Raw genomic sequence first — 13596 nt, forward strand, 5'->3', positions numbered from 1 at the left:
TTAGCTTCCCTAGCTGCTTGGATTTCATGCATGCGACCTTGCACCCAGCCAAATATACTCCCTTTTTATTACCACTGGCACTACCTTCTACTGATTTTTGTTTTGTTTTGTTTTTTGTCACTTTACTACTATGAGCCCTGGGCTGTATGCTAACTCCAAGAAAGTAAAAAAAAAAAGTAATCTGTGTAAACCAACTGAAAATTTGGATGAACACAAAGTAAAGCAGATAACCAGTCATAAACATATTTTGCCTTTTCCATCTGGTAGTACCAAGTGATTTCCTAACCATGTACTCATGATTATTTCTTTTAATGTTCTATTAAATTTTCAGCCCTTTTTTCATTATCCTGCCACAAAAATATTACGTGTCCTTTCTCTAAAGAAGGTGCATAAGCTGAGAAAGTTTTTGTTTCTACATTTTAAAAACTATGTAAAATAATAGAATTGGGGAAATTAGTGAACAATATTCTTAAAAGAGTAAGATTGTTATTATTACCATTGTCCTGATTCCAGAACTTAAAAAAAACATAGCAGTAAGTATGTTGTAATAGCGTCTGTCATCTTTTTAGGTCAGTTGGAGAAATACAATCGGGAAATGGAAGAGAAGTCAGCACTAATTATCCAGAAATACTGGAGAGGGTACAGGGAAAGGAAAAAATTTTACCAACAGAGGCCATCTCTTACGGAGTATAAAGCAGCTGTCACACTTCAAAGAGCAGTGAGTCTGATGTAGTAAAAGCAGCTCTGAATAAGATGGCAAAAATGTGTTCACACCTGACACTTCTATTGACCTGCTGTAAAAACTTCATCAAGTCACTTAGCTTTCCTGAACCTATTTCTTCCTTTATAAAATAAGAACCTCTTTGCCTCTGGCCAAACTCATTTAGCCACTCAGTCCGTAATGCTTCCTTAGAACCATACCATACCGCCATGTTTTCTGATTAACATATTTTCTTTCTTTCTTGGACTACAAGTTCCTTGAAGATAAGGAGCTGTCTTATTTATCGTTGTCAGCTCTCAGAATGTGTGTGTTGTATGAATGGATATTTTTATCTTACCTTTTCCACTCAGTTCTTACATAGGTCAGTTTTATTCTGTAAGTTGAAAAGTCCTATGCAAGTGCATTATTATCAGATGTGATTCATTTAAATATACAGATGACATATTAGGTATAATTATTATTGATGACATATTAAGTATAATTATAATTCTACCTTCAATTGTAGAATGATGTTTTTAAATAATAATTTTTTCTGAAAATTTTCTAGAGCAGAATGTTTCCTTTCCTTGGAAAATCATAACATAAGCTGGTTTTTTTTTTCTTTTTTTCATTTAATAATCAGTTTTTCTAATATCCACTTGTTCTCTTATACAGAATTGAACTTCATATTAGGTTTTCAGGTCTTAAAACATTTAGTTTAACAATCCTTTATTATTGAATTTTAAGATCAATTTTCAGTTTTTCACTATGACAGATATTGAACATTCTCTGTGGATTAATATTTTATGGAGGGCTGGGGTTGTAGCTCAGTGGCAGAGCACTTGCCTCGCATGCATGAGGCACTGGGTTCAATCCTCAGCCCCATAGAAAAATAAATACATAAAGGTATTGTGTCCATCTACAACTAAAAAAAAAAAAATATGGAGATATTTTAAAACTATCCAAAAGCACAGTAGAATGAGTTCTAGGGAAGTAGGAAGAAATACTTTTCTCCTCCTTCTACAGGCTCTTTTGGGGAATCTCAGGTTATAAATATAATATATCCTCCTACACTATCACTAAATTACACACACTCCTGATATTTACTCCATGCTAAACAAAAATGTCTCAGGATTTACCCATAGATAGCAAGGTTGGAGACATTTAGAAGAACCTTTTAGTCTTTTTAAAACTTTTACCTAAGGGCTACCTCCTTTTTAAAGTCTTCCCTGCCAGAGAATTAGCTGGGCTTTTATGAGGTTGACTTACTATCTTGCCTGATTTAGGTGAACCCAGTACTTTATTTTTTGTTATGTTTTGTTTTGTTTTCAGAAACACTGACAAATTTAAGAAAACAGATACACATTCAAGGGAATGTGGAGCCCAGAAGTTCATAAAGAGGCCCTCTGAGATAACACCAGTTTGTTAATCATTCCCTAGAGAGCAGTGGTCATCATGGGAGTGTATCTGAAATCTAGGAAGGTCAAGTCATTTTGGTTTTCATACTTTCCATGGCATCTGACATTTGCCTCATGTCTGCCCAACCAAAAGGAATTAGTCTCTGTTTAATAAGAACAAAAAGGGATGGGTCAAAATCATGTCTATAGTCTTTGTATCTCACTACCAAAATAACACTGAAGTCAAAACAAAGCTAGCAAACTGGAAAAGGAAATAAGAAGATTGTTTTTTTGTTTTGTTTTGTTTGTGTGTGTGTGAGAGAGAGAGAGATGCTGAGAATAGACCCTTTCCTAGGCAGACGCTTTACCACTGAGCTACATCCCTAACACTAAAATTATTTTCAAAGGAGGAAAAGAGAAAGAAAATGGCAAAGTACAGAGAGAAGAAAAAGTAGTAGAGAATATTAGGACAATGGTCAGTAAAGGATACATTTTGCTATATTTTTAAAGCTTCATTTCTAAGATCTGTATTATCCACTATAGTAGCTATTAAGCACACATGGCTGGACATGTAACTAGACCAAATTGAAGTATACTCTAAGTGTAAAATACAGCAGATATTTTATTTATTTTTATGTGGTGCTGAGGCTCAAACCTCAGCAGATATTTTAAAGACTTGATAGGAAGAGTGTAAAATATCTCATTAATCCTTTTTTAATGCTGATTACATGTTGAAATGCTAATATTTTATGTATGTTTTTATAATTTTTATAAGATTTACTATACATAAAATATTATCTCACCTATTTATACTTTTTTAATGTCACTAAAAAAAATTATATATGTGACTTACATTATATTTCTTTTTGTACCACTATTGACCTTGGCAAGTAAGAAAGGGAGATAATTCATTAGCTTCCTTGAAAGTAATAGAAGGGAATAAGTTTATCTTTTCAATCAACTTGTCCTTCAGTAGATGGGTTATTATTAGTGTCCTTGGCAGGAAAAGAAAGGCCAGACTGTTATCATCATTTTCTTCTTCCCTTACATTATACAAAAACAAGAGACATTGCTTATCTAGTAGTAAAAATTGATGAAACACTATGAAAATTGGCCAGTTTCAAATTCCACAGCCTTACTCACATAGACAAGTTGTAACTCTCAGTAGGACTACAGTGCTAGAATTAAGTTTGAAGAGTTAGCTGCCTTTTCCTTTTGAATGTTCTAGGATGCTCTTCTCTTGCTTTCATCTATTGAAATTAAGAAGCTGAGAAAGGGGATGTGTCCTGCTCCCTAGAGCCAGAATGATGGCCAATCAATTGCTACGTGCTTGTAGCAGAAAAGTATTATAACATTATTATACATGTATGTCACTGACAAACCACAAAAGGACTTAGTGAAACAAACCAGTGGCAGTTAAACAATAAACAAAATGTTAGAGTATTGAAAAGACAAACGTTAAAGAAAAGAGATAAGAGATAACAGTCAAGGAAGCTTTTCTGATCTAGAAACAGAGAACTTCCCAACATTGCATCATAAGCCCAGGGTGGTATCAAAAACATGGGGTGGAAGACAGAAAGAGGCAAAAAAGAAAAGTCAAGGAAAAGGAAGAATAGAGGGAAAGGAAAGGGTCCTCATTAGGGTTGGCAGGGTGCACAAGAACAGTAAAGGATCTAGTATCATACTAATAACAGTTTTATATACTTAATGTTATGACCTCCATTCATTTTTTCTTCTCAGCTCTCAGAGTGCTGTCAGTCAGGCTTATATCCTATAGACAGTATATTGGAATCATTTTCTCTGGGAAATATGAACAGCCTAAGAGAAAAGTCATAAGTATGTTCACACTGAAGTGCCCCAATGAAACAATATGGTTCATTAACCCTATATTGAAGTATACAGTAGATAATCCCTACCCAGCTGCTCAGAATTTCAAAATAGCTCCTTATGGCCCACCCTTAAATATCAGCTGAAAAGATAAGTGTCTTAGAACAGCTGAGGAAAAGCCATGACCAAAACAAACTGAGTAATGCTATTTGGTAGAAGGAGACATTGCAGAAATTCTAAAATAAAATTTATCTTTACATATTATTTCTTCAGATAAAAGAAGATAATTCCAGTTGGAAATGGTTTAGGACTGATGTAAAGGAAAGCGTACATAAACACCTTTTAATAGTGGGAATTAAAAATTCATGAAACCAATTCAGGATGTTGTATAAAAGGGAGAAATAGAAATAAAATTTGATAGAAATATTGAAAATCATAAAGACCCGAAGTTAAGGAAACATCTTAGAAAGTGACACAAAAAGATTATCAGTCCAGGATGTTCAACACCCAGAAATTTACAGTCAAGAGCAGAAAAAACAGGAGAGGAAATCAAATAAGTTAAGATTTTACAAACTGAATATTATGACCTTTAGATTAAAAGGACCAACTAAATATCTAAGACAATGACAGAAACACACCTACATTTATTTTACATTACCCAGAAATATACTAGGATCAAATGGAGTTCTCAGTAGCACATACTTAACCAAACACCAATTAAGGGCAGGTCAAAGACTTTTTAATTTAGTTTTATTTTATTTTTTGAGATGGGTCTTGCTAAATTACTTAGACTGGCCCCAAACTGGTGATCCTGCCACATCAGCCTCTCAAGCAGTTGCAATTACAGGCACATAGTACTGCCCCTGCCTTCCCAAAGACATTTATAAGCATCACAAAATCTCTGAAACAAAGGAGTAATCCAAGAGAGAAGACAGTGTGGAATCCAAGAAATGCAAAGGAACAGTGAAAGGAGTAGCCAGTGGTGAATGGGGACGACAGGATAACAGCTATGCCCCAAGAATAGACAGAGTCAAGTCAGAAAGTATGTCCAAGAAAATGTATTTGGCAGAATGCCTGATGTGTTGTAATGTCTTGACAATTAGGGCAGAGTTCACATAACTGGTAGTAACTATATAGAAAATGAAGCACAAAAACAAAAGAGAAATTTTAATCCCAGAGTAAATGTTCAAGAAAGGAAAAATAATCATAATGTATGCTTCAAAAGTGAATAGCTTTTATGTAGTAATAATGTGTAAATATTTAACATTGATTTAACTAAAATTTTGACATAATAATGTTGGATGGATGGGATATGGAAAGTATGTGGGAATATAAACAGTAAAAGGAATTTAAATCCGTATTTTACATTCTGAAAAAATAAAACAGAAAAGTAGATGGAGCTCACTATCAAAAGAAAAACTTGATAAAAGTTATTTCCTTTGGGATTGGGAACAGGGTAGGGCAGAGAATGGTTGTTCAGATAATTATTACTATAACACTGACACTTTAAACAATAGAATTATACCAACAAACTTTCTTTGGAAAGAGCCAGATAGGGAAATATTTTAGGCTTTACTGGACTGCACGTCTTTGTAGCTACTAAACTCAACAGTTGTAGTACAAAGGCAGCCACAGACAATAGTAAACAAATGAGTGTAACTGTGTTCCAATACAACTTTATTTGCAGACATTGAATTTTGAATTGCACAAAGTATTACATGTCACGAAAGATTCTTTTCCTTTTGAATTTTTTTAACCATAAAACATACAAAACCATTTTTAGCTTTCAGGCGATATCAAACCTGATAGCAGCAGGGCGCGGTGGTGCACACCTATAATCTAGTGACTCAGGAGGCTGAGACAGGAGGACCACAAGTTCGAGGTCAGCCTGGGAAGTTAATGAGATCTTATCTTGAAATAAAACAAACTAAATAAAAAAAAGATGGAGGTGTAGTTCAGTGCAAAGTGCCCTTTGGTTTACAAAAAAAAAAAAAAAACAAAAAACTGGAAACAGACTGGATAACTACTTCTTTAAAGAGTGTGAACTTGTAACTTTGATGAAAATAAAAACAACAAAGAAAAGAGTAAAGAAAAGTGGGAAGAATGATTTTGTCTCAAATCATGCCTGTTACAAGATTTGTTTTCCATTGTTTTGTGGTGATGGAGATTCAACACAAGACCTCATGCATGCTGGGCAAACACTATACCACTAAGGTATATCTCCAGTTCTATTACAAGATTACTTATTTTACCAGGAGTCCATTCTGAAGGACATGAGAAAAGACATTCAGACAATGCTTTTGTCCCCAGCCTCATACCTTACAATTCTATAATATTTTCTCAATTACCAAATGTTTTCTTCTATATTATTTCTTTGATGTTTACAATCCTGTAGGACATGTAGAATTAGGGTTCCTGTTTTCTATAGACATAGAACCTTTCATAGAGCTCATGTCACTTGCTCAGAATCATATAGTTAATGAGGAATTAGAATTGAGACTAAATCAATATTTATTTACTTTTTTATCTCCATTGCTTACTACAAAAATGATATCTGAATACACCCTTATAAAACTTTGAGAGCACTACAGAATATAAATGGTCTTTGCTTTACAGTAGTGCAAAAGTGATATGCATTCAGTAGAAATCAAACTATGGTGTTAGGTAGGTTAATGCATTTTTTACTTATAGTATTTTCAACTTAAACAGTGGGTTTTTTTTTTTTTTTTTTTTTTTTTTTAGGACATAACCCCTCACATGTCATGAGCATCTGTAGAATTAAAAAGTCACTGTCCTTCCTTACTCGGTCATAGTCTTGTCCCCCTCCTCATACACACTTAGAGTTACCATTGTTACATTGGTGTTATTACTCTACAATGTAGGGAGAAGATACTATTAGGGGAGAAAAAACAAGAAAAATAACAAACGTTTTTTTCTCCTCAGGTCCTTAAATTCCTAGCAAAGTGCCGTAAGAGAAAGAAACAACTTGCTCCTTGGCAAAGACTCCAGGAACTCACTGATGCACGCAGAGTTGAACTGAAGCAACAAGTGGATGATTATATCAGAAGACATTCAGTATGTAGGCTTCTATGCCATAATATCCATATTACACTATTCCATTGCATGGTATCTACCAGTAAAGCAGGGTTTTATGATTCTGAACATTATTGTTGATATAAGATGATTCATTGACTTTACCATAGTGTTAATGGATTTGTAGACTTTATTTATAGTGATATGGCCATAGAGGTATACTTAGTGGCAAAATGTACTTTGCTTCAAATCAGTTATATCTTTTATCATACTAACAAGACTATGTCATTTTTTTTACAATACTACAATAAAACTTTAGCTATGTTGCATCTTCCAAAACAATAATAGTATATGTAGCTGTCAGTATTCATTCCTATATATATGTGCTCAAACAAACATGAAAAATTTGCTAGACTGTTAATGGACCTTCATGAGCTGATAAGATACAGCATTTAACTATCTACCTTTTATGATTTTATTATTATAATACTGCTAACACTTTTTTCCCCAACAGAAAGATCCATATCTTTGACTTTCAGTGAACACAGTACTGCAACAAGTGTTATTTGCTTCTACCACTCTCTTCTCTCTTTCTCTCATACTAATATGCTTCTTGAATTTTACAGAGAAAATTGACAATTTATACATTTCAATCAATCAGAATTCTTATTTCTCTCATCTGAACCAACCACTCATAGTATCTCTTGGCACTGTTCACATTAATTTTGTTGATTATGATATCATTGTGTTTTAGTTCACTAGAATAGTCAACTAGTCTCCCTCCCTCCCTCCTTGCCTTTCTCACTCCTCCTTCCCACACACATAAACATATACTTCTAAAACCTAAAGATTCTAGGTAACTAATGTTAGAGGTTTGATGTGATATTTAAGTATTTCTGTCATTTACCCTTTCATTCTTCTGAAGCTCCCAGCCCCTCAAAAATATATATACAAATAGGAAGCAGAGTACAAATGTGTTAGTGACTAAGTATGAATTTGATAACCACTGGAACATAGAAATGATAAAAACTAATTTAGATAGCAGGGTTCAGTCCAGTGATATAACTAAGGCCTCCTGCTTATAGAGGCTTTAATATTTATTATATAAATTTTTAATAAAAAATAACTGACTCTTATAATGTGTACCACATGGCAAATATTTTCAGGCCATTTAGCCTGTATGGTAGCTATTTATCTCTGCTGTAGTAGCATTAAAGCAGCCAAAGAATATACATAAATGAATAGGTGTGGTTATGCTTCAGTAAAATTTATTTTCAAAGGATATTAGCTTTAGTTTGCTGGCTTTTTTTTTTTTTTTTTTGGTTGATATACATGTGGTTTTGCTTCAGGTAAATATTGGTGTCATAGCCCTTTTTACAGGAAGCTGAAGAAGAAGGACTTGTAGGATGGGAGCAACGAATATTTTATATACCAAATAACATTTTTTGTTGGCCCAAGGATTTTTTTTTTACATAATTCTGTTCAGACCTCTTTGAAAGGGTGAAAACAAACCTAATAACCCTATGATAAAGCCTTTGTTTTGAACAAAAATTATGGTAATTTTTAGTAGCATCTATAAGGTCTAAAAATAAAAATGCATAAAATCAAGGAGGGGAGAAATAGATATATAAGGGTGAAAGGCTTTTATATATATAAAGTTGTATGCATCACTCAAAGGTGATTGAGAAATTAAAGAGGTGTACTCTGAATCCTAAATCAATCTATAGCTCAGTTGGTAGAGTGCTTGCCTCACATGCAAAAGACCCTGAGTTCAATCCCCAGCACCACCAAAAAGAAAACTAAATCAACCACTAAAATTAAACAGCAAAAGAGTTAAGCTAATTAGCCTATGAAGGAAATTAAAATGAATCATAAAGGCTAGGGATATAGCTCAGTTGGTGGAGTGCTTGCTTTGCATGCAGAAGGCCCTGGGTCCAATCCCTAGCACCCAAAAAATAAATAAATAAATAAAACATACTTTATTAGGGGGCAGAAAAAAAAGGAAGCATTAAAGAAAGTGATGGGACAAATAAAAAATATCAAAATGATAGACTTAATAATGACCATATTACAATAAATGTAAATGGTCCACCAATTAAAACACAAGTATTTTCAGATTAAATTAAAAAGTAAAGCCTGAGTATAGAAACATATTTTAAATATGAAAATATAAAAAGATAGAGCAAAGTATAATGGTGTAGGGCTATTTTTAATGAAGAGAAAATTTAAAATTTCTAAATGTTTATGTACCTAATGACAGTTTCAAACTACATGACACCAACATGAATGAACCTTTAAGAAATGCTAAGTGAAATAATCCAGACACAAAAGGAACGTTTCATTTATCTGAGTTAGAATAGTTAACTTGATAGAAGCAGAAAATTAAATCATAGTCTCCAGGAACTAGAAGTTAGAGAATCTAATCTAGAAATAAACTCATATATATAGCCAGTTGTTTCTTTACTTTTTCATTCTTCCAAAGTTAATGCAGTAGAGACACTGAAGCAATTATATATCTTAAAAAATTGAACTTGGATCCACACATCATATCATTTACAAAATTTAACTCAAAATGAATAAAAAACTTGAATGCAGAACATAAAACTATAAAATTTCTTGGAGAAAAATTGTGACCTTAAGTTAGGCAGAGATTTCTTAAATACAATACCAGAAGCAAAAAGGAAAAAAAAATGATAAATTGAGTATGTAAAAACTTAAAACTTCTGCTCTTCAGAAGACACTTAAGAGAATTAAAAAAGAGGACAGATTGGGAGAACATTTTTGCCAAGCATATCCAGAATATAAAAAGGTCCTTTAATCCAGAATAGTGAAAGAACTTTCAGAACTCAACAATAAGGGCTAGGGTTGTAGCTCAGTAGTAGAGGCACTGGGTTTAATCCTCAAAACCACATAAAAACAAATAAAATAAATGTTTGGAGCAAGATACTCCCTTTAAAAAAAAAACTCAACAATAAGAAAGTATATGACTAATTTTCTAAATTAGACAAAATTCAAACAGAAATTTCATCCAAAGAAAATACACAGGTAACAAATTAAAAGATGCATCATTAGTCATTAAAACAATTTTAAAAAGTGAAAGAGGCCAGACAAGTTAAAATGCATGCTATGTGATTTTCCACTTATATAAATTTTAAAAATATAAACTACAGTTAACAGAAAGTTAAGTCCATGGTTGTGTGATATGGGAAGATGGGAAGGGTGTGGGTAAGGGAATATCAAGGAAATTTAGTGGTGATAAATATTTATTTTCATCATGGTGATGGCTTCATATACATAATATCTGTCAACACTTAATAAATTGTACCCTTTCAGTATTTGCTAGTGATTATATGTCATTTTTACTGCAGTAAAGCTGCATATTTTTTAAAAAACAAATTTGACCTAAATGCTGTCTTTTTTTTTTTTAAGTTGGGATTAAGGGTTCTGAGCTTTTAAAGCATAATCAGACTGGCTATTAATAAAATATGACCAATGAGCCAGACACAGCGGTTCATGCCTGTATTCCCAGCTATTCAGGAGGCAGAGACAGGAGGATTATAAGTTCAAGGTCAGCCTAGATAACTAAGTAAGACACTATCAAAATAAAATTTTAAGAAGGTCTGGGAATATAGCTAAGTGGTAGAGCATGTGTGAGGCTTTGGGTTTAACCTCCAGTACTGAGGGCGGGGGGAAATTTAAAAATATGACCAATCTCTTAGGTTCTGGTCAATCGTATTAACAACTCCTTCTTTAGCCAAATAACAGAACCTAATTGCAGAGAGGTACAGAAGCACAACTGACGCTTCTTCTCTGTGAGCAGAGAGAATGAAAGGAGAGAGAAGCATTTTTCCTTTCCACCAAATATATCATAGGTTCTTGAGCTGTATAGAGTAGACTGATTTGCTTTTAACAGTTTTAATAATTTACAAATTTAATTAGCTTTATAAAAATTACATACTCAAGCCACATGCACCACTCCCCAAATTCTAATTTAGTAAATTTGATGCATAGCCTCATTATTCTATGTTTTTAAATTTTTAAAATTTGTTTTAAATGTAAAAATCTGCAAAACACAATTTTAATCATATCTTAATATAAAGTCTTTAAGAACATTTATATTGTTGTATAATCATCATCACTATTCATCTTCAAAATGGTTTTAATCTTAGATAACTGAACTCAAACTGTATCCATTAAACATGAACTCCCTTCCCTCTCCACCCAGCTTCTGAACCATCATTTAAAACCATTTTCTCTCTATGAGTTTGACTACTCTCCTGTAAGTACCACATAGGACTGGCTTCATAATGTATCCATCTGTGCCTGATGTATTTCACTTTGTATAATATCTTCAAGGTTAATTCATGTTATAGCTTATAAGTCTGAATAGTATTCCATGGTATGTTTATAAGACTTTTTGTTTATCCATTAAACGATAGTACGATAGTACATAGGGTTCCAGTCTCTCCTCAATCTTGCCAGCGTTTGCTCTGTTTTTATAATAGATAATAGGTGTGAAGTTTTATCTCATTATGATTTAGATTTGCATTTCTTTAATGACTAATGATTGTGAGTATCTTTTCATGTGTTTATTGACCATTTGTATATCTTTACAGAAACGTCTGCCCATTTTTAAGTTATCAGATATATGATTTGCAATTATTTTATGCCATTCTGTGAGCCACCCTTTTACTTTGTCAATAGTGTCCTGATATACAAAAGTTCTGCATTTTAATGAAGTCCTGTTTTTTAATTGTGGTTGCCTAGACGTTTGGTGCAAGAAATCATTGCCAAAACCTATATTGTGATGCTTCCCTTATATTTTTTCCAAGTTTTACAGTTTTAGCTCTTACATTTAGGTTTTTGATATCTACCTACCTACCCATCCACACCTGCTCATAACCTATATATATCTGTGAGGGTATTGCTTGTAGGACCCTCATGGATATCAAAATTCTCAGATGCTTAATTGGATAGTATTTTTCCCATGTAACCTATACACATCTTCTATATACTTTAAATCATCTCTAGACTGTTTATATTACCTAATACAATGTAAATGCTAAATAAATTGTTGTTATGCTATATTATTCAGGAAATAGATGATCAAAAAAAATTTCCTCACTAAAAATGTCATGTTTTCCTAATACTTCATTATTGTAGTTGGTTAAATCAAATTTGTAGTTGATTTGGAGGGATGACTAATTCTGGTGCATACTCCCCCTGTCTTTTAAAACAAAGTGCTGCTTTGGCCATACTTTTATTTGCTTAAGATTCTGTGGCTGAAAAGTAAGGTATTGACTAGAACAGGCTTACAGAGAAAGCTGTGGTGAAAAAGCTATGGCGTCAGAAACTTTATCAGCTCTAAAGCTAAGATTATTTCCTCCTTATCCAAACTAATCATTTAAGTTTCCCTTAAATTAGCTGACTAACCAAAGGAATATGACCTTATAGCTGATTTGTGTCGCTCATTCTGTGAAACCAGAAGCAGTTATAACATTATAACTTAGATATCTAAGTTTGGGAGTAGGAATGAGTCAGAAGTAAGATTGTATTTCAAATGGGGTCCAGAACTAAAAGAATTGTCCTCAGACAGTGTCTTTACCAAACCCTTCATAAATTTCACTACGATCTCTCAATCTTATCTCTTCACCCATAATACCACATTGTCTGCAGAAGTGATACATGGTATTACACCAAAAAGAAATTTTCCCACCTGCATTTTTATCTAAGTCTGTTTTGAAATCATTAGTACTTACACAAGTAAAGTAACAGGAGTCATTCATGAGATACATACAGCTAAGTATTCTAGAACTCTTAGTCATTGAGCAAAACACAGTTAAATGTCCTTCTTGTGACAAGTTTTTCTCTCTTGTTTTTCCAGGGTTCTCAGATATCAGGTGTGGCCAGCAGGGAGCTCCATGCCCAGGCTCAAGAACAACTACAGCACTACTTTATGGGTAGGACCCTGGAAGAAAGAGCTCAGCAGCACAGAGAAGCTCTTATGGCTCAGATCAGCACCAATATTGAACAGTTAATGAGTATGTGCCTTCCATTTTTGTTTCATAAAAGAAATAACCTATGCAAGATATGTGGCATCCAAAATCTTCACAAGAAAACCATTGTTAATGGTCTTTTAATCCAACTCCCATCCCCAGGAAATTTCTAGATCCTGTCAGCACACAATGATTTCAAATGATGCAGCTTCTATAACTTCCTTCTTGTGGACTTCTCTCAGCCTTACTAACATTCATATATGTCAGCCCAGACAAAGTTATAAATTTCAAATATACTGAACCCTACTAGCCAGATTCTATGTAATCCCAGAAGCTTTTAGTCATTTTTGAAGATGATGATAATAATTTTATCATTCTTTTTAATTTTACTTATGTTTTGGTCCTGGAGATTGAACTCAGGGACACTAAACCACTGAGCCACATCCCCAGCCATTTTTTTGTATTTTATTTAGAGATAGTGTCTCACTGAGTTGCTTAGTACCTTGCTTTTGCTGAGGCTAGCTTTGAACTCAAGATCCTCCTGCCTCAGTCTTCCAAGCTGCTGAAATTACAGGCATGCGCCACTAGGCCTGGTTATTTTATCATTTTATAATGAAGTGCTTTCACAAAAGTTTCTGTGTTT

At 33.4% G+C, this 13596-nt stretch overlaps 1 protein-coding gene across 4 annotated transcripts in view; it reads left to right on the forward strand.

Annotated features, from left to right (window-relative positions):
• The window catches only part of Iqcb1 (IQ motif containing B1), a 57621-nt gene that overhangs the window by 42627 nt on the left and 1398 nt on the right, over nt 1–13596 (forward strand). For all 4 annotated transcript variants that reach the window (XM_071615297.1, XM_027935983.2, XM_027935984.2 and 1 more), the window contains 3 exons: nt 570–718; nt 6868–6999; nt 12842–12998. In XM_071615297.1, coding sequence (XP_071471398.1) covers nt 570–718; nt 6868–6999; nt 12842–12998 — 438 coding nt within the window. The remainder of the gene's footprint in view (nt 1–569; nt 719–6867; nt 7000–12841; nt 12999–13596) is intronic.

This window comes from Marmota flaviventris, chromosome 8, assembly GCF_047511675.1.
Source record: "Marmota flaviventris isolate mMarFla1 chromosome 8, mMarFla1.hap1, whole genome shotgun sequence".
NCBI classification, from domain to species: domain Eukaryota; kingdom Metazoa; phylum Chordata; class Mammalia; order Rodentia; family Sciuridae; genus Marmota; species Marmota flaviventris.